The sequence below is a fragment of the Diabrotica virgifera genome, chromosome 2 (genome assembly GCF_917563875.1).
Source record: "Diabrotica virgifera virgifera chromosome 2, PGI_DIABVI_V3a".
Taxonomy (NCBI): domain Eukaryota; kingdom Metazoa; phylum Arthropoda; class Insecta; order Coleoptera; family Chrysomelidae; genus Diabrotica; species Diabrotica virgifera.
In genome coordinates this window covers 175846970-175874935 of record NC_065444.1, presented here as the reverse complement: position 1 = coordinate 175874935, position 27966 = coordinate 175846970, and the positions used below count along the sequence as shown (strand labels likewise).

Below are 27966 nucleotides of genomic sequence, written 5' to 3'. Positions count from 1 at the left end.
CTATTTCCACTTGAGCAACTTTGCATTTTATAATTATTTTATATTCACTGTTTTTCGCCGGCTACCATTATTTTTCTGTTCTCTATGATTTTTAATTTGTCTATTTCCTCTGTCCATATGTTTATAAGTTTTTGCATTTTTGTCGCGGGATCTGCTACAATAACTATATCATCCGCATACAATAAGGCTTCTATTTTTATTGGCTGTAATCTTTGGTATCCTATTATTATCCGTACTTGGTTGGTTTTGTCTCCAGTATTTCTAGTCAATTCGTTCATGACCATTATTAGTAGCAGCCTAAGACTGTCTCCTTGTTTGATACCTCTTTCACACTTGAATTGTTCAGATCTCCTGATATCGGTACAGTCCTTTTACTACTTTGTAGGTATATACTTTCAGTTATTTTTATCAATGTAATTGGTACTTTCATGTTCTGCTAGCATTGCCATAAAATTTTTCTTTCTAGAGAGTAGAACGTTGATCTTAGATCTATGAAAATAAGCTTTCCATCCACATAAATACAATATTAAATTCTAAATAATCAATACAGTTTGAAATAACCACGAGAATGTTTCGTGTATTTTCAAAATATTAGTCAACAATATTAGTAAATATATAAAACCTTCAACTGTATAACTCATACGTACATCAAAGGATTCAATGTCTTTTTAACAATAGTTAATTTGACTCCATTTCTGTAAACTATTTTACTACATAAACCTACTAGTGAAAACTAGAACAGCGTTTTATATTATTTTTCATTTTCTCTTTCAGCTGCGCCTGAATCCATCGCGATTTCAATTATCTCCCGATCAGAAGTACTTGTTGCTGGCACTGAACGTTCAAAAACTCTTCAGGCACTCTTATTTGGCTCAGTACAGCGTCTACGACATACAGACGGGGTAAGTGATTTTAAGGGTTTTCGGGATGTTCCTCGAAAGAGAACGTTATATAATAAAAATCTGTGTTTTAAGCAAAGTGGCGGAAACTTCGAGAGGTTAAAAACATAGTAAAATATGGTGATATAATTTTGTATGCACAAAGTTATATTTATCGAAATGGCAGTTCACTGATATAAAAGTGAAACTGATTTGAAAATTACGTTATGTTGGGTACGAGCATACAAGCACGGCAATAAGATTCGAATATTTTTTCAAAATAGTAAAATTTAAAATGTATAATATATGTCTGAATTGACGATATAAATTAAATTATTAAAAGAATTTTTTACTAAGCATTTTTTTTTAATTTATTAATATTTTGTATTTTGACAACGACGTCCGATTTGGACGTCGAAACGTTAATAAAATCATTTTTTAGTTAAATTGTGGCTTGTTTCCCATTTACAATAATGACAGTTAATGTCTCCAATTTCCAATTTGTGATCTCTCTCTCTCTCTCTCTCTCTCTCTCTTTCTCTCTCTCTCTCTTGTCGTTTCCCCATTACTGAGGATCGTGATTTCTTCCAATATTCCTAACGATGACTCTCCATTAGTCTCTATCTTCAGCTGCTCTAAGAGCTTCACAGAATGAGTTTCCAGCTGAATTATTTATTTGGTCGGACCATCTTGTTGGTGATTGCCCTCTTGATCTTCTCCCCGAAACGTTTCCAGAAACAATTAATTTCTCCAAACTGTGGTCACCTCTGCGAAGAATTCCAGAATTCGTTGCAGACATATTGTGGACAGTATTTTTTTAATCTTGAGTTGGTTGAGAATGGAAACGTTTGTCTTATGAGCTGTCCAAGGTATGTGAAGCATTCTTCTCCAGCACCACATCTCAAAGGCATCAATTTTTTGGCGCTCGTATGCGCGAAGAGTCCAAGTCTCTGCTCCTTGTCCATAACTTGTGATACCCGAAGGGTATCGATGCGCGAAGAGTCCATAACTTGTGATACCACATGAAAATATTTAGATTCAAAACCTTATTCCTTTTAACCCAAAGTTAAATTACCCAATAATTTAAAGTTATTTTTATCTATATCTTTATTTCTTAATAGCAAAGAACTTTTCAGTGACGATTTAAAGCCGAAAAACGTCAGTATTCTGCATTTACACAACTTGAAAATTTTCTCTGCTGAACCTAAGAAGTTCCAGTCATGAGGATGATATATTTTGATTTCTGTTCCATTTTTTTTCTTTTCTATTATCCCATGCTGTCATTTTATGATTATCATTTTTTATTTTGTATCTGAAAAGTTAGCCCCACATATACCGTATTTTCCTCCATAAATTACTTCTGTTTGCTCCCCATAATAATCTGGTCTAAAAATTAAGTTGTGTTATTATTTTATAACGTTAAGAGGCTACAGTAGCGATCAACAGGTAGCAACAAACGTGTTCCAAGATTGCAGCTCTAATTTTGAATATTTTGTCGAGATATTTGTCACACATATTCGTAATATAATAAAGAATGGCGGTACAGAACCCAATTTCAGAAATAATATGTACGTGGAAATTACTCTATAACTAAATAAAATATTGAAAAAAGGAGCCTGTACCGCCATTAAGATGAAAAAAAAATTTCTTCAAATAAACTTTTTTATCCAATACCTAGATTTTGTGTAATCTTGGAACTACTAAAATTTTATATTTCTAACAAGAAATCAAACATATTATAACTAAATAACTAATTAGGCAACATAGAGAAATTATAACTGTCATTTTGACAAACCTGCATCAGATTTTTTTCTAATCTGTTCTGTCATCTTTATCGATATCTGTTCAGTGCAGTAGTGTGTTAATTAAGGAATTCGTTTTTGTTGTTTCATAGGAAAGTAGTGTTTATTGATAGTTAATTTATATATATATTGGTTGTTGTTGTATAAGCTGTTGGCCTTTTTGAAAGAATAGAATGTTGTTAATTGTGAGTTTTAGTTATATGTAGGTAGGTAAGTATATTTTACGTAAAAATATTTCGAATTCTAATGCGAGTATATAAAGTTTTAGGAGGATTTTTTATTCTAAAAATATTATCAATAGTTTAACAAAATGGAAAAAGTAAATCAAACGAAAAATAAAGTGAAACCTTCCAAGAAAAAGTCCATTATAAACCGTGCCAAAATTATGCGAAAATCGAAATTTGTTTCGCTTCACAACAAAAAATGATTATTTATTATTGTTTTATTATTAGAAATTTCGTGCAAATACCTTTCTAAATATAAAATAAACTATCTTAACATAAAATTTTTACCCATTTTGGTTTATTTTTATAAATATCTATTTATTAATAATAAAATCGTTTTCTATTACTTCCATTTAGCGCGACTATGATATTGTCAAAATATTAATATTAGATAATGTCAAATATTACCACTGTTGCCAAAGTTTATGATACTATCTCCCGAAGGTATATTTTGTTGCTACCTGTTGATCGCTACTGTTTATTCTTAAGTAACATTTGTTTTTTTTTTTTACATATCAATTAAACTATTCACGATATAGTAAAATGCAAAAGTAGGGAATAAGCGCAAATCTCAGAAACAGTGAACTTAAAAAAATCTGAAAACATCTCAATTAAAATTATTTTAGTTTGTGAATGGACATGAATTGAAAAATTAATAACCATTTTCAATTTCGTTGCAACACGAAACTACAGCCGCATCATTATTCCAGTACAATCAGAGAGTGCAGCAAGCACCTTTACCGGTTTTGAAACTTATTAGTCTCTCATCAGGAGGCACATATGCTGCTCTCTCTGACCCAACTAGAACAAACCCCGGCGTGCAGTCACGGATTGCAACGAACGAAATGGCAGGGATGCCCTAGCGGCAACTGCTATCAAAAAACTAAATTTTCAATCTAACAGCACATAAAACTGTATCCAAAAATTTTATTCTACATCCTACCAGACTGAAAACAATGGGAACCTTCTCTGGTAACACAGCCGAGTCTTCTACAATTTGCAAGCCATAACGGATGCTGAGACTAATTAAGATGAGGGAATTTTACAATTTATAATTCACGTCTTATCCGCTCAGCGCGGTAAAGTTCCAACGAGAATGGTTCCCGTCGTGCTCCAATCGGAGTAAACATGTAAATCAAAAATGAATAACCATTTTCAATTTCGTTGCAACACGAAACTACAGCCGCATCTTTATTCAAGTACAATCAGAGAGTGCAGCAAGCACCTCTACCGATTTCGAAACTTATTAGTCTTTCATCAGGAGGGACATGAATTGCTATACATGTGTTGGACATTACTTCATCACTATTCATCAGTGTTGGCGTAAAGACACGTTCCGTCATAAGTGCTGGTTACGGGACACCTAATTTGAAAGGTTTCGTATTCGCCTTTGCAACATAATCTTATTCGTATTTTTATTTATAAAATTATGTACTTAGAAAAGTAAAATGTAATATCAATCAATACTTATTCATTAAACTAAATTACTTTAGCGAATAATTTACTGCCCGCCTTTCGCAGAACCATTGCTGAAGGTCGTCAGTTTCAATATTCCTTATAATTTTATTGTATGTATATTACAAACATTTATTACAAAGTTAATTGTAATAACAAACTAACAGTTTTGGTGAACCTTGTAGAAATAAATATTCAAATGATATATCCTGCGAACTCGGTTTTTATTTTAAAAAATCGTCGATTACGTCATTACGCCATCACTGACGACGTAATGTCCAACACATATCTAGCAATTTATGGCCATTAAAACATTAAAAATGACGTGCTTGAAGTTTTTTTAAAGTCGTCTGTTTCTGAAAACCTGAATTTGTTCCATAATTTTGCATCATACTTAACTAAGAAAATAATTTTGGTTAAGTCGGTATTAATAAATATTTAAGTAATATATCGTTGCAAAACCGATTAGGAGACCTTTCAAATGAGGTGTCCTGTGACCTTGGTTTTTATTTAAAAATATTGTTGATAACGTCATTAGTTTAACACTGATGCCATATTATCAAACATATAGCATTGATTTTTTTTTATTAAGAAAAAGTCGCATCCACCTAATGGTTATTAGCGACGGAACTATACATAGGTTAAACAAAAATGTGGTACAATATAAGTATAGTACAAAGGTAAGGTTACATGCATTATCTACAAAAACTTGTAAGATATTATTGAATATACCAATTTTTTTTAAAAAATCAATTAAATTTTTTGGTTCTTTATTATTGTCACCCAGAACTGGCATATTTAACACGATATTAAAATCAATACGTTCTTGTGTATATTTTTGGCATTCAATGAGAATATGTTAGTTGTCAGTTGTCAATATGTTGACAGTTAGTTGTGTGCTACACGATTCACAAATAGGTGGTTCGGATATTGAGAACAAATATGAGTGAGTAAGCCTGGTATGGCCTAGTCGTAGGCGGTTGAAAACTGCTTGCTCATAACAACTTTTATAAACTGTTTTGACTTTTTTGGTCCAACTTGATCATTTTTTCAATTGGACGATTTGGATATATCTTTTGTACCGATGTTATCGCACTAAGCGAATCAGAAAGAATCACTACTCTAGTTATGTTATTGTCGTTAGAAAAGTTAAGTGCTCTGTAGAGAGCGACTAATTCGGCCTAATTGAATGATGTTGAGCATTGGTGAGCGATGGAAAAGTCCATCAATATTCCACTGTAAAATTGAGTTGAATGTTATGTTTCAGTTGAAGAGAGTTCACTCTCAATAGTAGCGTCTTGACCGAGAAAACGTAGCAGTAGGGTTTTTAGCCTTGTAAAGCGATGTTTTGTAGTTCTGTCTGGAATATACTTATAAGAAACGGTAAGCAAATTTATGAGGCCAAGGAAATCAGATGGGAATTCCGTAACAATTTCGATAGGACATTGGCTGCTTTGAATATTTTCAATAAGCATCATTAATTGGTCATAGCTTAAAATGGACGATGTTGATTGTTTACTTGGAAATGATTCAAGCGATTCGGGGATAGGTAATGAGCGTTTAGGTTTTTTATTCTTTTGAGTTTTGGTTTTATGAGGCTGAGCAGGAAGAAGCAATGTTTGATTATCAACAATATTTTCGACAGGTGGAGATAATATTTCCTCTACGGTTCGTTTGGTGGAGGGACATGGTGATTCTTTCGTGATCGTTAGCGAAGTCTGTGAAATTATCTCTATATTTTCGGCTCTAGCAGAAGATTCCAGTGGAGTATTTTCATTAGTTTTTAAATCTTGGGTTGCTTCAGAAACGGGCTGTATAATTTCCACTGATGTAGAGTTAGAGGTGTTTGGTGTGGATACTTGTTGAAATATTTCGGTATTTTTATTTTGATCATTATTAGAAGTTTGGTCTACTTGATTACCAGCATTGGTAGGAGAGTCAGAAGATTGAGCAGTAGGGGGCTTAGGGTCCTGAAAGCTGAGAAGAAGAGTTTTTATTGCTTGAACAGTTACTAGAAATGTGAATTATTTGTTTACAGATATAGCATGTCATACTATCCTGCGAAATGAATATTCTATTATTAGTAATATCATAATTTAAAAAATTCAATCTGGGATCGTCGTGTTATGCGGACTAATAAAACTTTTTATATGGCTATATTCTGGAAGAGAGGCACTGCTCTTTAAGAAAGTGATTGGTGAAACTAAGTTTAGGCCGAGATGTTTTAATTCTTGGATGATTACTTCGTGTGGGATACTTGGACAAACATTTGATAGCACTATTCTTTCTGCAGGCGTTATGAGCCTTCTGACCCTGACTATTTCCCCATGTACCTCTATAGAACCATAGTTTGTCATAAAATCCTCAACAGCTTGCTTGGTACTTAAATACATGCATATTCCATTATTAGATAGGGGAGAAGAGAATAAGATATTTTTGGGATTTATTAAATTACCTAAAGAAATAAGGTAGTCTTGAAGTGGTGTATTATTAATAGCGCTAAAAAGTATTGTGTTTTCTTTTCCGGGGAAGAAATTTTGCTGTGCAGGTGTGGTACAATAAGATTTATTCGCTGAGACATTCTGTCTAGTAACATCTAATGACATATTGATAATTTATTTACGGAACTACAGAAACTAATTACTTTCGTTTCCCGCAAAAAACAAACTGGTAAATTGTTTATAATCCATAAACCTGTGTCTATTTACAATAACTGCTGTAGTTGACAGGAATATAAACTAACGAAACTGGTTTAAATACGCAAATATACGATTGAATAATATATGTGGTATAAAACTTACAGCTTAAAGTTAGTTTGATCACTTTAACTATAATTAAAAACTAATATTTTCACTGGTAGTAGGCAAAATATCGAGAGTCGAGACACTACGTGTTTACAGCTCATTAACTTTTTCGGTACTCAATAGCATTGATTTAAAAAAAATAAAATTGACACGTTTTAAGATTTTTTTTAAGTCGACTCTTTAGGAAATAATGGATTTATTGCATACTTTTGCATCACACTGTATAAACCTAAAAGTATAAGCTAACCTAAATATTTATCAATAATAAACGCTCAACTGAATTAAGGATAAAAAAGTTTTAAATTTCTTCTGAACATCGTTAGGATATTATTATGTTTAAAATAATCTGTTACGTTGACTAAAGTCTCTAGACTCTAGAAGATATTAACCGAATTAAAGTTTATTAGTCAGTGATTTTTCTATCAAAGAGTACACCGTTTATTTGCTTTCAGTTAAACGAAATAGCCTGTAACCTATGGGCAATTTCTCGACCTGTTTTCCATTTTTACGTTATAAAGGTGCCAATGTATTTAAATTCTCGTACTGGTCCTAGTTTTTGTCAAAGCCATTCTATGTCCCGAACCATGCCTTCCATAGATGCTATGTTCTAGGTTCCGGTACTAGGTTCATCGATAAATACACCTAATGAAAGGACTGATGAAGGTAAAATGCAAAATGTCTAAATCCAAGCACAGTATCTCTCACTTGGAAAGTGACCCGTTCAAGTATATGGCAAAATGTGTATTAGTATAACATGCGTTAATAGGTCTAGGTTAAAATGCTATGAAAAATATGCAGAAATCAGCTCAGAATCATAGCAGGTTTCTTTTATGGACATGCGCTAGTAAAATGATAAATTCTGTCATCTGTAATCTGTTTCTGAAATAATGAATTTACTTCATACTTTTGTATCATGCTTAATTAAGTATATAATTTTTGTAAGTACGGGAGTCAAGATATATCTTTGGTTATTAGGGGAGTCAATAAGAACGAACACATGCATTGTTTCGGAATACAGCCGAACCCGCTTATAAGAATACCGGTTAAAGGAATATCCCGGTTTAAGGAATAGATATTCGAGGTCCCGAAACGTTTATAGTAGCAACCAATGATCGGTTATTAGAATATCTCAGTTAGGTGTAGGAATACTTTTACTTGGCACGAAGACTTTTCCAATAAGCTGATTCGACTGTAATTCAAACAGGCATATATTTTTCTAAAACTTTTTTTTGTTAGTTTATATACATGTTAAAGTAAAAAGTTCTAATCACAGATTTTGCCGCTAATTGTTTATTAATTGTTTAAATAATAACAATTGTTTTGTATAAAAAATTTTAAAAAATCGTTGAATTCTTCATTTTACTTTGATCAAATATGTTTTTATTTTTTTTTATGCTGAATCCGAATATGGCATTACAATTTAAAAATTCTTATACAGAAGCTCTTATAAAGTAGGCCTGCGTAGCTGGGAACCATATGGAAAACTTTTTTATTATCAATTTTACGAAAAAATTTATTCTCCATAAAATGCTCTGCATAGTCTTAAATCTAAAACTCAACCATCCGATTCCAATTTTATCAATTTTATACAAGGTATGTCAAAAATATAAATTTCGTTGAAGAGTACCTTTATATTCCAGAATAAGAAAAATTGTTATTATGCAGAGTTATTTGGAATTAAAAACTATGTTTTAATATATAATTACACCCTTCTAATTGGAAAAAAAAATCAATTGATTTCCTTGGCGGTGCCTATTGGTATGTTTTACCTGGGTTAAGCAGAAAGCTTGAATTGAGTCGAAATTAATTTCGCTTATTCCCCGATAGAGGGCGTTCTATCCATACTGCGATATAAATTATTTTAATTTATATCGACAATTTACGGTCGGAATGGTAAAAATCTGTCTTCCTTAGAGCCTCCTTGACAACAGGTAGACCTAGAAATAGTGCTATCAGGGGATGGAGGAAGACAGATTTTAATTAAAACGAAACCGTAGATTTTCTTATTTTTTTTACATCAATTGTTTCTCAAATTACGCGATACACATTATCATTTTATTACAATAATTATGATAACTATTTTATTATCAATTTTACGAAAAAAACTTACCTGGTCTAAAATATAACATACAACTATCAGATATCAAACTTTTTCAAGTTTATACGAGGTATGTAAAAAAATATAAATTTCGCGAAACAGTTAAGTGCCCTTATAGTGCACAATATTTCAATTAGAATAATGTAGTTGACTACTGAAACTTAGTTTTTAATTTCAAACAACTTTTCTTGATAACAATTTTGATATTGTGAAATTTAAAGGTACTTTACTCTTGAGTGAAATTCATATTTTTTACATACCTCGTATAAAATTAATAATATCTCATGGTTGCATCTTAGATTCTATCTATACGATGCAGAGTATTTTTTAAAGAATATCTTTTTTTCGTAAAATATTAAAAAAAAATTATCAATATATACAAGGTGTTTCATTGGAAAACGGAAATACTTTAATGGTGAATAGAGGTCACCGAGGCGGTTCTAGATATACTACATTTTTTTCCTACCGACTTTTATAACCGAGTTATAGGGTGTTTTATCGATTTTGTCCATTTTTTTCGTAAGCCATAACTTTAGAACCGCCCTGTATATTTTCTTGGTATTTGGTACACATATGTCTCATTAAAAACCCAAACGACCGACATACTAACCATAAGAAAAATCAATGTCCGGATTAACAAAAAATTCTAAAGTAATTGTGACCTTAAAAAAACACCCTGTATATTCAAATTTTGAAAATATGTTTGCATATTTGAAAAGAGCACAAAAAGTAAGTTTAATGGTTGGCTTCAATTTTTCGGCCAGACAATTTTATGACTTAACTTAACTTTTAGTTCTAAATTATTAAAGTTAATAAATAAACACCCATTTTAAAAATAATCAATACTTATTTACCACATTGGAACCACCCAATTACTAATGACAAGAAAAATCCAGATCCGGATTAAAAAAAAATATAAAGTAATTATGACCTTGAACCAACACCCCGTATATTGAAATTTTGAAAATTGGTCTGCGCACTTTAAAAAAGCATAAAAAACTATGACTAAAGGTCCTTTTTAATTTTTTCGCCGTTGATTTAATTACATCAATTTTGAAATTATATTAAAATTTTAAAGAACTCTCGAGATTAAAACCAGGTATGTATTATTAACCTTTAATAATTAGTCCTGTCGCCAGGGGGGGGGTACAACGGCCTCCTTAATTCAGATGGACTTACCCAAGTTTTTTTTTATATATTTTGACCCGCAGAATACGAATTTTTTGGGTAACAGTTAATCCGAATGTCGATAAGATTGTTATAGACAAAGAACTTGAGGAATTATATAACAGCTATTTCTCGCAAAACAAAACATCTTTTTGTATTTTTTGGGTCATTTTAAGCAAAAAATATTCCTGCAAGTTTTTTCGTAGAATGCATAGTTTTCGAGATAACCGCGGTTGAACTTTCAAAAAATCGAAAAATTGTAATTTTTGAACCCGAATAACTTTTGATTAAAACATAAAGTAGCAATTCTGCTTACCGCATTTGAAAGTTTAAGTCAAATTATATCGGTTTTGATTATTTGCATTGCTAAAAATTTATTATTTTATTGTTAAACAAAGCTATAAACACCTAGTATGTGAGTGATGTTTTCAATGATTTCTCATTTAAAATCGAACGAGTAGGTAGAGTATAGCTACAAGTGCAAGCGAGGCAATTTCTACGTAGCGTGCGTTAAAACGCATATATTAGGCACGGGAAACACTATGTGTTTATAGATTTGTTTTACAATAAAAAAATTAATTTTTAGCAATGCAAATTATCAAAACCGATATAATTTGACCTAAACTTTCAAATGCGGTAAGCAGAATTGGTACTTTATTTTTTAATCAAAAGTTATTCGGGTTCAAATATTGCAATTTTTCGATTTTTTGAAAGTTCAACCGCGGTTATCTCGAAAACTATGCATTATACGAAAAAACTTGTAGGAATATTTTTTGCTTAAAATGACCCAAAAAATACAAAAAGATGTTTTGTTTTGCGAGAAATCGCTGTTATGTAGTTCCTCAAGTTCTTTGTCTATAACAATCTTATCGACATCCGAATCAACTGTTACCCAAAAAATTCGTATTCTACGGGTCAAAATATATAAAAAAACTTGGGTAAGTCCATCTGAATTAAGGAGATCGCTGTACCCCCCCCCTGGCGACAGGACTAAATTTAATGTTAATGAATCAATACTTATTTTAAAAATACTTAATACTTATTTACTACGCTGGCTTCATGGATTCTCTGGATTTGTAGCTGTATGCACATCATTAAAAATTAGAATTGCGAGAATTGGGATATTTTAATGATTTAGTAAAGAATTAAAAACAGCTGTATCTAATAAAAAAAATTTGTTAAAACAATTTAACAATCTAACATAAATTAAAAATATTTGAACTATACCAGTTGCTCAAAATGTCCGCCATATTGTTCGATGCATTTCGTTGCTCGTTTTAAAAGATTTCGAATCAATTTTCTAATTACATAGGGATTGTTCTTCATTTTTCTGGCAGCTTCTTGTGACCTTGACAGAACTAATCAATATTATTTCAAAATTGCCGTAATTAAATTATCTGTGCAAAAATTTGACATGCACCCTTTAACACAGTTTTGATGCTCTTTTAAAATACACAAACAAATTTTAAAAATTTCAATATACAGGGTGTTGTTTCAAGGTCACAATTACTTTATATTTTTTTGTATATCTGGACCTGCATTTTTCTTGTCATTGGTAATTGGGTCGTTCCAATGTGGTAAATAAGTATTGATTAATTTTAAAATAAGTATTTATTCATTAACTTTAATAATTTATAACTAAGAGTTAATAATATCTGCTTTGTAATGTCAGAGTTCTTAAACAATTCAATATAATTTCAAAATTTAAGTCATAAAATTGTCTGGCCGAAAAATTGAAGCAAACCATTAAACTTACTTTTTTGTGCTCTTTTCAAACATGCAAACAGATTTTCAAAATTTGAATATACAGGGTGTTGTTTTAAGGTCACAATTACTTTATAATTTTTTGTTAATCCGGACCTGGATTTTTCTTATGGTTAGTATGTCGATCGTTTGGATTTTTAATGTGACATATGTGTACCAAATATCAAGAAAATATACAGGGTGGTTCTAAAGTTATGGCTTAGGAAAGAAATGGGCAAAATCGATAAAATACCCTGTAACTCGGTTATAAAAGTCGGTAGGGCAAAAAATGTAGTATATCTAAAACCGGCTCGGTGACCTCTATTCACCATTAAAGTATTTTCGTTTCCCAATGAAACACCCTGTATCAATAAGAGCACAAAAAATTTTTTGGTTGAACATTTATTATCGCTGAAGTTTATAGTCCTGTCGCCAGGGGGGTACAACGGCCTCCTTGATTCAGATGCAAGTTTTTTTATGTATTTTGACCCGTAGAACACGAATTTTTTGGGTAACAGTTGAACCAAATGTCGATAAGTTTGCTATAAACAAAGAACTTGAGGAATTACATAACAGCGATTTTTCGCAAAACAAAACATTTTTTTGTATTTCTTGGGTGATTCTCAGCAAAAAATGGTCTTACAAGTTTTTTCGTAGGATACAGAGTTTTAGAGATAAACGTGGTTGAACTTACAAAAAATCGAAAAATTGCAATTTTTGAACCCGAATAACTTTAAATTAAAAAATAAAATAGCAATTCTGCTTACTGCATTTTAAATTTCAAGTCAAATTCCATCGGTTTTGATTATTTGCATTGCTAAAAATTAAGTTTCTATTTGTTAAACAAAACCATAAACACATAGTGTTTCCCGTGCCCAATGCATGCGTTTTAATGTACGTAATCTATGTCCGTACCTCAGAGCAAAACTGTATTAAGTCCAAAATTTCAGTTTTTTACTTTTTTAGCTCACTGGGCTTACAATTTTCTGCTCTATTCACTGGTGTTTCCTATTCGCTGTTTCGACTGAAATTGGCCAAAATAGCCTTGTATGAACAGTATTAAGTCCACACTTCGCTTAGAGCAAAACAGTATCTTCTGCACTTCAAATGTATTAGATCCAAAATGGTGTAAACGTTTCCCAGGGCAAAACCATATTATGTCCAACAAAAAGAATTATGTCCCAAATAATGCAATTTAGGCAAAGCATTAAGTCCACAATCTTTTAAAATTTGGCAAGTTTGTGCCTCAGGGGGCACAAATTTACCGACAATTTTGGAATCATGAGACAACCATAGATCCAAAAAGACAATTTTTATGTTCTTATCTTGAAAAAACGTGTATCAAAAGAAAAAGAGAACGGATAGGTGCTCAAGCTAGCCATTGTAACTGGAAATATATTTTTACCGTTAAAGAAAAGACACTCTAGATATTTCTCAATCTGTTGTTAGATGTTCACTTAAAAAAAAGCGAACAAGTGGAAAGTGGAGTTTTAGAGTTTGACAAAAGAGGAAAGCAGCCATCTAAAAGTAAAGAAAATGATGAGGTCAAGGTAAAGGATAGGATTCATGAGCATATAATGGACTATCCATATCCATATGAAGAATTACTAAATTATTTAGGTCACTAAATTATTTCTACAATGTTTAGGATGTTTAAGGAAGAATGAGATTAGAAAGACATTCCTTCGGACGGAGTAGACAAAGAATGGCTTTACAATTACATTTTTAATACAGAATTTAATTTATCATTAGCTGTTCCTTCAAAAGACACTTGTGCTAAATGTGATGAATTTCTAATCAATCTAAGAGTCAAAGTCTGAAGCTGAGTGAGAAACATTACAAGTGATGGTACAAATTGAAACAAATAGACATCAATAGCCCTGGACAAAAAGTTTTATTGATAAATTTACAAAAATGTCTTCCTTGAACAAAAGCTAATTGATCCTCAAAGTTTTTACATTCTAAAACTCTGGTGTTTTAATTATTATATATAATTTATGATTCAACAGAAAAACTGGCGAACTGTCTAATGTGGGATGAATCAATTGCTGGTTAAGGTGGAAACGAAATGGCCTCATGATTGATCCAATTCGTTCATTCATTATCTCAAAGCACAACTGCTATTGTTATTTGGACCAATAATTGCTCATCCCAAAACCGGAACCCACAAATGATTATGTGCTACTTTCATCTACTTTCGAGATATCCACATATAAAAGAAATCACTCACAAATTCCTTTTGCAAGGGCATACGCACATGAGGTGGACAGTATACACCCAGTTATAGAACGAGAGGCTAAAAAATGCCCTAATTTTCAAATTATTATCTACTCCATAGAATTGGTTACAGTTGGCTAAAATTTTCGGGAAAAAAAATATTTCAAAGTGTATGAAATGACAATTTCTAATCTTAAAAGACTATAATAAATTGTGCAATTCTTACGATTCGCCGTTTCAAAATAAAAATAAAACCGAGAATAAAAAAAAATTAATTTCACATACAGTATGTAAGTAATTCAGAATTCAGTCAAGAAAATCCTGGGATTCTGTACTTGAAATCAGACTTCGATTTGGAATTTAGGAGTGTAGACTTAACCGACGAATCAATCTGTAGAAGATTCTATGATTTCGTTGAGAGATACCTTAAATCCGATGAGTACTAAAAAACTCAATGATCTTCTACTAAAGTGGGTTTCATCGAGGATTCACGATTTTTTTCAGACTCTAGTGCATAAAGACATAATTCAAATTACTGATATAGCGGCAGTAGCCCTGCATTTGTTACGTTTTTAATTATTTTTTTATGTACTTCAAAATGTTATTGTTAATTTTTTTAGTTAATAAAAATACAGTTGCGTTACAACCATTTCTGTTTTTTTTAATTCGACTTTTTAAGTCGAAGTAAATCTTTTTTTAGTACTCCTGTTACTGGTTTTGTTACAAATACGTCCGTATAATATTTTTAGTTCTTTATATCCTAACATTTCCTTAATTTTGTACAATAGGTACGATATTTTTTGTAATAGAGCTCCGTCTTTGCCATAGGATAGATAGAAAAATGAATATTAAGTCACAGTCAAAAATTTATTTTTTAGAGCGAAAATGTGTTAAGTCCATTTTTTCCAAAAACAGTAATTTTCAAAAAAAATTCTTTTTAGTAGTAAATAGAACAATGATCATTATTCACATTTATAAGAATTTGCTAAATAAAATTTAATGTATTAAATGGAAAATGTCACAAGACACTAAGAATATTTTTTGTTTTCGCTCTCCTGTAAAATTTACATTTTGTGACTTAATACACTTTTGTTCTGAGGTACGGTGTTCTGAAAAAATTGTGTGTATGCGCGCCTACTCGTTCGATTTCAAATGCGAAATGCATCGAAAACATCATTCAATCACTATGTGTTTATAGCTTTGTTTAACAATAAAAAAATTAATTTTTGGTAATGAAAGTAATCAAAACAACCGATAGAATTTGACTTAAACTTTCAAATGCGTTAAGCAGAATTGAATTTTATTTTTCAATCAAAAGTTATTCGGGTTCAAAAATTGCAATTTTTCGATTTTTTTAAAGTCCAACCGCGTTTATGTCGAAAACTATGCATCCTACGAAAAAACTTGTAAAAACTGTTTTTGCTTAGAATGACCCAAAAAATACAAAACAATGTTTTGTTTTGCGAAAAATCGCTGTTATGTGATTCCTCAAGTTCTTTGTTTATAACAATCTTATCGACATCCGGATCGACTGTTACCCAAAAAATTCGTGTTCTACGGGTCAAAATACATAAAAAACACTTGGGTAAGTCCATCTGAATTAAGGAGGCCGTTGTACCCCCACTGGCGACAGCACTATTATTATTAAATTTATTTTAGGTAGGCTTTACAGAAAAGTTCTGATCACTTTGTATAAACATTTTTTAGCAGGTAATTTTCTGTTTTTGTATTACATTTTTTTATCTTTCTTAATATTCTCAAAAAGAAATAGTTTATTTAATTTCTAAAGTCAAATAGTTCGGTGCGTTTTAAAGATTACATCCCAAGCTTTAAAAAACTCCTATAAAATTGCAATAAATCTGTTCAAACTTGTTAGGCCTGGATCCCGCGTATGAAAAAAAAGTTTAATAGCAAGCTGAAAATTTGTTAATAGCTTAAGGGTGTCTAGTCGGAAAAACTTTGATATATGGGAACACTGGAACAGGGGCAGTTTTAATTGTGGAACAGGTTAAAAATTTGGAACGGTTACACCACGAAAACGGCACATTTATTTTGTCCGACAGAACAGACTTAAACTCTCAGAACAGAGATTAAACTCTCATGCAAAAATCAGACTGCTATTTATCACCTGTCATAATTCCTGTCATTTGACATATTCTACATGTTCCACTCATTAAAACGCCCATTTGGTGATAAATAGCAGTCTGATTTTTGCACGAGAGTTTAATCTCTCTTTGAAGAGTATAAGTTTGTTCTGTCGGACAAAATACATGTGCCGTTTTCGTGGTGTGACCGTTCCAAATTTTTAACCTGTTCCGCAATTAAAACTGCCCCTGTTCCAGTGTTCCCATATATCAAAGTTTATCCCACTAGACACCCTTAAGCTATTAACAAATTTTCAGCTTGCTATTAATCAACTTTTTTTTCATACGCGGGATCCAGACCTATGTGTAATATCGTCTTAAAGTGGTAGTAAATCTGTAAAACTACGAAGTTTTCCAAAATTACAATTTTTGCGACCTCGGTCGTATCATTTGAATTCAATTTTTGAGATATTTTTTGAATGAAACATTATTTAGAAAGTTATCTGAAAGGTAATTTGTGTAAATTTGATAGTTTTGTAGGTAAAATTGTATTAGTTACACATTTTTAAATAATTTTTATACAAAATTCATGTAAGGCTCATTTTCCGCCGTCACCGTACTTATGCCCACACATTTTATTTCTTTTTATTACAACCAAGGTAGCTTAATTGTTCTTCTTTTATGTTTAAGTTGTAAAATTTTATTTGATCCATTAATTAAAGAAATATATTAAAATAACTTAACCGTGCCCTTTGCCGAACCCTAGTTTAAAGTGCGCCAATATTTGTGAGAAGGGTGTGGAAGGAATGGAGACTTTAGCATTATAAATAAAAAATTATAGGAGCTATAGGTTTAATGTTAGAAAAATCTTTTTATAGTCGGTTCGCTAAATTTCGACACAACGGGCTAGTGATTTTAGTAAGTCATTTTGCTAAAATTGGCAAAAAAAATTACTAAATAGTTAATAAATACTAAATAGTTAGTAATTTTGCCAAGATTGGCAAAATTGGCCAAAAACAGAAAAATTATTGACCAAAATCACTAGCCAGTTTTGTCTGAGTTTAGCGAACCGACTATATAAGGTTTTTTTGGAAAATTTTCTAAATTTTTCAATGGCTAAGTCAGTTTTTTCCAGGATTTATATTTTCGGAGTTATTACAAAAACAACTAATTTCTCAGTTCATTTGTTTAATAGAAAATGAAGCGCCTACTTCTGGAGTAGAACTTTTTGATATGTTGTTTATTAAACATTTCTTAATCAAATTACAAAAAGTTCTTTCTTGTTTGATTTATTCCGAAGTCAAAATCTATATTGACTTCCCTATAACTCTCTAGAAATAAATATTCGAATAATGTTGCAAAGCCGATTTGCAGACCTTTCAAATGAGTTGTTTCATTTTTATTTACGCCAACAATGATGACGTAATATCCAACAAATTTGGAGCAATTTACTCTTAAACTTTAAATTGACGCATTTTAAGATTTTTTTTTTAATTCGCCTTTTCTGAAATAATTAATTTATTCCATACTTTGCCTCATATTGTATAAACCTAAAAGCATAAGAAAACCTAAAAGTATAAGCCATCCTAAATATTTGTCAATAATAAAAGCTCAACTTAATTAAGGATAAAAAAGTTTCTAATTTCTTCTGAACATCGTTAGGATATTGTGGTTTATAAATAATCTGTTACGTTGACTAAACTTTCTAGAAGATATTAACCGAATTAAAGTTTATTAGTCAAACATTAAGTGCAATTAAATTCTAAATGGCTAAAAATTAGGACAGTTCGTGATGATACTGATATTTTACAGGAAAGATTTAGATTTCTAGTCTTGATAAAATTAGCATTTAAATTAAATGCGACTGGGTGAACCGAATTAAGAACAAGAATGGCTCGTTTTTTGTTTTTATTTATCCACTGCTTGCGGCTTTCCTTGATAATTTGGCGGATTCTGGAATATTATTTGTATATTTTCAAAACATTAGTTAAAAATATTTTTTATTATTTAGAAACATACAACGCAGAGTTATTATTGCAGTAATGTACACAAGAATTCGATTTATTTTTATTACATATTAAAAAGATGTACCTATTAGTCCTGTCGCCAGGGGGGGTATAACGGCCTCCTTAATTCAGATGGACTTACCCAAGTTTTTTTTTATATATTTTGACCCGCAGAATACGAATTTTTTGGGTAACAGTTGATCCGGATGTCGATAACATTGTTATAGACAAAGAACTTGAGGAATTACATAACAGCGATTTCTCGCAAAACAAAACATCTTTTTGTATTTTTTGGGTCATTTTAAGTAAAAAATATTCCTACAAGTTTTTTCGTAGAATGCATAGTTTTCGAGATAACCGCGGTTGAACTTTCAAAAAATCGAAAAATTGCAATTTTTGAACCCGAATAACTTGATTAAAAAATAAAGTAGCAATTCTGCTTACCGCATTTGAAAGTATAAGTCAAATTATATCGGTTTTGATTATTTGCGTTGCTAAAAATTAATTTTTTTATTGTTAAACTAATCTATAAACACATAGTCTTTCCCGTGCCTAATACATGCGTTTTAACGCATGCTACGTAGAAATTGCCTCGCTTGCACTTGTAGCTACTCTACCTACTCGTTCGATTTTAAATGAGAAATCATAGAAAACATCACTCACATACTAGGTGTTTATAGCTTTGTTTAACAATAAAATAATAAATTTTTAGCAATGCAAATAATCAAAACCGATATAATTTGACTTAAACTTTCAAATGCGGTAGGCAGAATTGCTACTTTATTTTTTAATCAAAAGTTATTCGGGTTCAAAAATTACAATTTTTCGATTTTTTGAAAGTTCAACCGCGGTTATCTCGAAAACTATGCATTCTACGAAAAAACTTGTAGGAATATTTTTTGCTTAAAATGACCCAAAAAATACAAAAAGATGTTTTGTTTTGAGAGAAATCGCTGTTATGTAATTCCTCAAGTTCTTTGTCTATAACAATGTTATCGACATCCGGATCAACTGTTACCCAAAAAATTCGTATTCTGCGGGTCAAAATATATAAAAAAAACTTGGGTAAGTCCATCTGAATTAAGGAGGCCGTTGTACCGCCCCTGGCGACAGGACTATATATAAACATAAATCTTTTAAATGATTTAATTCATTGTCATATTGGCTGCTTCTAGTTGAGGTTCTTTTCTTCTTTTTTGATTAAAAATTACACAGGCCAACGATGAAAAAACTTTTTTGATAAGATTACCTCTATCTTATCGACGGCGTCACGACAGAAAGGCATAAGCGCCATTGACAGTTTTTTTCAGGAGACACAAAAAACGTTTAATATCGCTTAATATTTCTTTTTTTTTACATTTTTTTGGCATTTTATTATTATAGAACTGAGGCATTTTGACATATTATATGTTAGTTATAAAACAATTATTATAAACATGAGATATTTAACATTTTGGTGCTTACGCCTTTAATGTTAGGTTCTGTGGTGTTTAAGCCTTTTTGAAAGGCGGTTACCATATTTGGAAAAAAATATTTTGATCAAAAAATGTCGCTTACGAACTTGTACGTCTTTTAATTTTACGGAAGTATAATAAAAAGGGAGAATAAATCTTTTCATTTTAAAGCCTAACAATTAAGTAAAAATAATACAAAATAAACAATACGCAATATATTTATGAGTTTTTTAGAGTTATATTTGTGTAAAAAAATATCATACAAAAATAAAGTTAATTTAATTATCACGTTATATTAATTATAACAAGAAAATAAACTGGGTTTTGGAAAGAATTGTAAGCAAACAGGTTTTTGTACATCATTCTTCAAAAGAAAGTATTGATTAGAAAGTATTGTTAGATTACGACGTGAATCAGAAGCTGTTCTTTTTCTCTTTACAATATGACATTAACGCAACCATTAATGAAATTTTTCTTATTTAAATTATTACCTAGTTTCCAAAAATTTAAAAAAATACTATTTCTGTCCTCAATGCTAAAGTTATTACATTGATTGACACATTTTTTGCCTAAACATGGATTAGGAAGCAAAACTTTTTCAACAACGAGTTCGTTTTTATAATTACAGTAACTTTTCCCCAAGTTACATTACTTTCGTTGACGTAATAAATTACTTTCCTTTTTTTTTCTCTTTTGTCCTCTACCTTCAGGTTTAGTGCTTTGAGATGAACTACCTGGTGTTTTACTAGAAATTGAACCAGTTGATAAGCTAGAACTAATGCTGTCAATTTCAGTCTCATTTTTAAGAAATACTGTCAAGGATGATGAATCTGATTCGGAGTTTAATAAAGAATCATTATGTTGTATAAAATAATTACAACCTATCTTATCAATAACTAATGGACTAAATACTATTGCGGCATTATTACTACTATCATTAGTATCATCACTATCTGAGTAAGGTACAAGCTTTTTATCACAGGTTAATAAATCAGTCTCTTCTTTGGCAGTCTCATCAATGTTCGAAAATAAACGGCTGTCAATATTCAAATTTGGACTTAGAGGAAAACTGAAATGGCATCATCATCTAGAACAGAACTAGGCATTTGGAGTTCTTGTTTATGGTCTTTTAGTATAGGCTCTAAAAGAACATCATGCTTTAGCACTTCATTGACGATCTCATTTTTTCAGTGGAAAATGAACCATGGTTTTTATTATTTCCGCTGAATTCCTGCACACTACTCTCCTGATCCTCCAAAATGGATAGCAATGCAAGATTTATTATTTTGTGCCCCCGAGAAACCATTCTAAAAACCATTAAAAAAAAAAGAAGTAAGCGCTACTCAAATGTTAGTTTTTTAAAATAATATTACTACCAAAATATAACTTTGAAATTAAAAAAAAGAGGACTATACAACAGAGTAAATATATATTTTTTTTAGGTTCAAACCTTATTTAAGTCGGTTAAGTAGGAATCCATAGGGAAATCGGAGAAATAGGCTTGAACGAAGACATGTGCTACGATCGAGAGCAATGGCGATTGGGAATCGGAAGACGTCGTAGAACGTTATGAACCGATTATATATATATATATATATATATATATATATATATATATATATATATATATATGAAAAATAGATAATTGCATTTCAGTTAGATTCGAACCCCACCGGTGCCCCGACTAGTTTCGACTCATGTCAAGTCGTCATCAGGAGACACTAGGTAGGTGTTCGAAGCTAACTGATTTGCCGCTATTACTTCGTGAATTTATAAACTAAATCCACCAGAGTATACTTAGTACGACCTCTATATGTGAAAAGAGAAAATAATTATTCTCTTGGTAGCCCGGCGAATAGCAAAATCAAGCTTTATAACAATAAAGCTATGAAAGGCGATGTAACGGAATCCTTTTTCCGTTAAGCGGCAAATCAGTTAGCTTCGAACACCTACCTAGTGTCTCCTGATGACGACTTGACATGAGTCGAAACTAGTCGGGGCACCGGTGGGGTTCGAATATAACTGAAATGCAATTATCTATTTTTCATTTTACTGTATTCTCCAGTAAGAGACGAATTGGTTAGCCCAAACGGTGTTTGCATGATGTATTGTCGGAAAAAGGATTCCGTTACATCGCCTTTCATAGCTTTATTGTTATAAAGCTTGATTTTGCTATTCGCCGGGCTACCAAGAGAATAATTATTTTCTCTTTTCACATATAGAGGTCGTACTAAGTATACTCTGGTGGATTTAGTTTATAAATTCACGAAGTAATAGCGGCAAATCAGTTAGCTTCGAACACCTACCTAGTGTCTCCTGATGACGACTTGACATGAGTCGAAACTAGTCGGGGCACCGGTGGGGTTCGAATCTAACTGAAATGCAATTATCTATTTTTCATTTTACTGTATTCTCCAGTAAGAGACGAATTGGTTAGCCCAAACGGTGTTTGCATGATGTATTGTCGGAAAAAGGATTCCGTTACATCGCCTTTCATAGCTTTATTGTTATAAAGCTTGATTTTGCTATTCACCGGGCTACCAAAAGAATAATTATTTTCTCTTTTCACATATAGAGGTCGTACTAAGTATACTCTGGTGGGTTTAGTTTATAAATTCACCAAGAAATAGCGGCAAATCAGTTAGCTTCGAACACCTACCTAGTGTCTCCTGATGACGACTTGACAGGAGTCGAAACTAGTCGGGGCACCGGTGGGGTTCGAATATAACTGAAATGCAATTATCTATTTTTCATTTTACTGTATTCTCCAGTAAGAGACGAATTGGTTAGCCCAAACGGTGTTTGCATGATGTATTGTCGGAAAAAGGATTCCGTTACATCGCCTTTCATAGCTTTATTGTTATAAAGCTTGACTTTGCTATTCGCCGGGCTACCAAGAGAATAATTATTTTCTCTTTTCACATATAGAGGTCGTACTAAGTATACTCTGGTGGATTTAGTTTATAAATTCACGAAGTAATAGCGGCAAATCAGTTAGCTTCGAACACCTACCTAGTGTCTCCTGATGACGACTTGACATGAGTCGAAACTAGTCGGGGCACCGGTGGGGTTCGAATCTAACTGAAATGCAATTATCTATTTTTCATTTTACTGTATTCTCCAGTAAGAGACGAATTGGTTAGCCCAAACGGTGTTTGCATGATGTATTGTCGGAAAAAGGATTCCGTTACATCGCCTTTCATAACTTTATTGTTATAAAGCTTGATTTTGCTATTCGCCGGGCTACCAAGAGGATAATTATTTTCTCTTTTCATATATATATATATATATATATATATATATATATATATATATATATATATATATATATATATATATATATAAGTATTAATTTTTTTATGGCAAATTTAAGTCATAGTGTATTTTAAATAGCCAAATGGCGGTTAGATAAACGAAAAATTTTTTTCTGAAAAGGCATAACCGACAGTCGGTAAAATTGTGGATTCTTATGGTATATTATGATTTCTCAACATAAATAATCTAACTAAACGCTTAACAAACCATTAAATATTAATAATATTTCAAGTTATTGTTTACCTTATTAATATAACCACGTTTTTAGACCCAAGACGTAAGCACCACCTTCCACTACGGATCTTGTCGCTTACTGATTTCGGTGTCTCATCTTTTAAGAAACTCGTTTGGCGGTTAGAACATTCAAAGCCCCTTTTAGTTGGTTTGGAATTTTTTTACAGCTGCGTCTTTTTAATAGTCGATAGGACGTAAAAACTATTTTATTTTGATACCAAAACATAAATTTAGAATTTTTGGTGCTTACGCCTTTTTGTCGTGGTATTTTAGTGCGAGTCCAAAAAGCATATTAAAAATGCTGTATTACCCACCATTCTTTCAAAATTTAATATTTAAAACTGCATAGTTACCTTTTAAGCCAAGATGACTACTAAGGAAAAAGGAGCTTGTATTGCATTCAAAAAAGTTTTAGCCAAGTTTTTAGGTAATGTGAAAGACCCTAACTACGACCTTATATTTATTAGCTAATTAAGTAAATAAGTTTTTTAAGATATTAGATAAGATTTAAGATTTGGGATGTGAAATGAGCCTCAAAATCCATCTTTTGCATAACCATCTTGACTTTTTCCCTGAAAATCTGGGTGATGTCAGTGAAAAACAAGGCGAACGATTCCACTAGGATATCAAGGTGATGGAGAAACGATACCAGGGACGTTGGAACACCAATGTGATGGATGATTCCTCTTGGACACTTCATCGGGAACAACAGAGTGCCTCGCATAGGAGAAAAAGCTACTTCAGAAGTTTTACATAAAAAAGAGAAAGAAAATACAAGAGCATTGACTCCTGAAATGATTGCACAGGCCTATACTATTAAAAAATAAAAATTAGATAAAAGGTTTTATTCTAATAATGTATCATTTTAATGTATTTCGGTATTTTGTCTTTTTCAAATTAATATAATGTATAATAAACCAGAGCAATATTGTGGGAGAACTATGGGGGATACTTAAAATCTAATTTCAGATTCTTTTTTGGCGCCAAAAAATACATAGGATTCACAAAAATTTGTAAGAAAAGTGTTAAAATAATTATTTATGAAACAGTTCGTGAAGTATGCTTTTTGCGAACGCACGCGATTTTTAGAGCACGAGCGAAACGGAGTGAGTGCTATACATCGCGTAAGTTCGCAAAAAGTACTTCACGCACAGTTTCACACAATATTTTATCTACGATAATCAAATAAAAAACTGTAACTCTTCATCACTGGAATTCATTTCTATTCAACAATTTTTAGAACTTTGATATTTAAAAATCCTAACTACTTTCAAACCACAACACTGTCAAAAATATTGTTGTAAGTCATTGCTCATATTGTCATCACCATGACAACGCGAAAGTTAAGGATATTTGATTATATGAAAGTCTGCCAAAGAACCCATTGAAAGTGTGCGAAAAAGTAAATCCCATTTAAAATACATTGTTACTTCACGCACACTTTAAACCCTTCACGCACTGCTATCTATTGGGACCGTGCAAGTTCGGCAAAGCGACCCCTATTTCTACGCTCTGTACTTTTATTCACACTTTTAATTATATTGGCCAATTATATTAGTCCTGGTTACTGGATAAAATTGTCAAGGCCATAGTCCAAAAAAATAATAAGAAGAAAAAATAAGATGCAGGTTATGTTATGCAAACGTAAACAATTGTATGTAGTAAATAAAATTAGTTATTAAAATGCAGTACTGCAAGCAAAATACAATTAATTAAATTTACCTTTATATAATAATTGCATATCATATCGATATTGTGGAGCAAAATATAATTTTTCTGCTTCAATGACAGAAGGTAAGAAATATACGTCAATTTGACAATTTCAATTGACAATATGAATTATTTAAGATAGTTGCAATATTTCTCCGCGACTCGCGCACGGTCGTTTCTCGTTTCCCTTCCAAGTACTTGCACACCGCGACAAACATGACAGTTTTCACAAACTAAAAACTTATACATAATAAGACATAGAGTAGATAAATTTTTTTTGTTGGCCTGTGTTATCTATGGGTCAGTGTAATACGTCCAATTCTTAGCCGGTTAATTATTACTTGGTATCCTCTAATTTATTGGATTATTCAAGATGGTCTTGAATAGAGGAAGTCAGTCACCAGAGGAGATTTTTCATTTAGTTTAATTCCTGTACCTTTTCAGTGGCAGGGGAGCACAAGCGGGGATTTTTGCAGTTACTCGAGCGCGTCAGATTATTAAATGGAGAGAAACCTTGTACCCTGTAAATGTACCTCTACCCTAACTAGGCTCTTAATACAGGGGAGTTCGTTAAAGGGAGCCCGAAAAAAAAATCTATCGTTAGAAAAACTCGAAATCGTCAGATTAAGATAAGGTAAGTTAAGTACATGCAAAAAAGACAATGGGCGAGTCACAAAATTTCACAAAAAAAAAATCGAATATTTCGCGAAATGAACGTCAGATCGAAAAACTAAAATACACGTGTTCAATATTTTTCAAAAATCTATCGCATGATAACAAACACGGCCTCCCACGGAGAGATGTGGGGGATACATTTAAAATTTTAAATACGAACCTCGCGATATTTCGCTAACTGAACATCAGATCAAAAAACTGAAAAGTACACGTATTCAATATTTTTGAAAAATCTATCGAATGACACCAAATACGACCCACGGATTTACCTTAAAATCTTAAATAGGTCACAATAATGCTTGGGTAACTGCAAATTTAGCTAACACTTCCACAATGACTATGGTCTTAGCTGTGAAGATGCAACAGTTTATAGATATTAGACCTTGGACATTTTTTCTAATAGGGGAGGAAGGAAGGAGTTTCTTAATTATAGAGGTTTCGAAACTTTGGTGCATCCGACAACTTTAATTCCTTAAAAATTTGTCGGACAATATGCAATAAATTTTATTTTGATCAAATAATCCTGTAAAACAGCTCATCATTTTTGACCTCATAGTGCACCCTCATATGGGAGGACGCACGCAACATAAAGAGTCATAAAATTTATACCCTCACAATTTTGTCCGACAAATGTTTAAGGGTGCTTTATTTGTCGGATGCACCAAAGTTCAGAAAGCTCTATATTTACGAAACACCCCCCTTCCGAAATTTTTTTGTATTAAGAAAATTGTGAAAATTGCGAAATACTGAATAAAAAAATCCCATGAGATAGGTAATAAATTTTTTTAAGTGTTAGTACGGCAGATTCGTGCAAATATTATAAGAATTGTGCATTTAATGATAAAAGTATATAATTTAGACCACATATACTACACATAAAAAAGTTCAAAATTGGATATGAGGCCATCTCATACTTTACCTTTTACAAAAATGGCGGGCATTCAAAATGGCGATTATACATATGTGACTAAGCACGATAGCTTTTGAACGAAAAGTCCGATTTCAACCAAATTTGGTATATGGGTTCTTTTTATGATGTGTAATATTGAGCTTCTGAATCGGATGAATCGGTTTACCAGAAGTTGTGTTTTTCCTGATTTGTTATGTAAAAGTATTTTGATTCTTTTTTAATTCTTTCACCCTGTATATACTAATTTTTCAAAAAGGTAATACTGACGTTGAAAAGAGCGTAAAAATATTTTTGGGGACATATTTTGAGCTTTTTGGTATGTTAATTACCATGTAATAAATGCATAACTATTCTTCACATGTGCCTATGTGCGGAAGATCCGTGCAAATTTTATAAGAATTATTGTAAATTTAAGGGTAGAAGCATATAATTTCGACCACGTATACTTCACATACAAAAGTTCAAATCTAGAGACCATCTTAGATTTTGCCTTTTACAAAAAAGGCGGGCATTCAAAATGCGACTATACATATGTGATTAAGTACGATAACTTTTGAACGAAAAGTCCGATTTCAACGAAATTTGGTATATAGGTTCTATTTTATGTATAAGATCGAGCTCTTGAACAGGAAGAACCGGTTTACCAGAAGTTGTGTTTTTCCTGATTTTTTTGTTAAAATATGTTGTATATTTTTTCAGTTCTTTCACCCTGTATATATTAACTTTTCAAAAATGTAATACCGGCGTTGAAAATAGTGTAATAATATTTTTTAGGCAATATTTTTAGCTCTTTAGTTATATTAATTACCATTTAATAAATGCATAACGTATCTTCACATGTAGGTACCTATGTGAGGCAGATTCGTGCAAATACTAATACAAGAATTATTGTGCGTTTAATGTTAGAAGCATATAATTTGGACCACACATACTACACATACAAACCTTCAAATTTAGATATAAGGCCATCTCATATTTTGTCTTTTACAAAAATGGCGGTGATTTAAAATTAATCTGCCGCCCATAGGTGCATGTGAAAATAGGTTACGCATTTATTAAATGGTAATTAACATAACTAAAATGTTCAAAATACTTTTTAAAAAATATTTTACGCTATTGTCAATAGTGGTATTAACTTTTTGAAAAATGTATATATACAGGGTGAAAGAATTGAAAAAGACACAACATAT

At 31.6% G+C, this 27966-nt stretch overlaps 1 protein-coding gene across 1 annotated transcript in view; it reads left to right on the top strand.

The window, feature by feature from the left end:
- The first annotated feature begins 568 nt into the window (after positions 1–568).
- The window catches only part of LOC114331068 (prolyl endopeptidase FAP), a 413168-nt gene continuing 385770 nt past the window's right edge, over positions 569–27966 (top strand). Inside the window, exons 1-2 of the mRNA XM_050644934.1 lie at positions 569–577; positions 775–902. Of these exons, the coding sequence (XP_050500891.1) occupies positions 569–577; positions 775–902 (137 nt within the window). The remainder of the gene's footprint in view (positions 578–774; positions 903–27966) is intronic.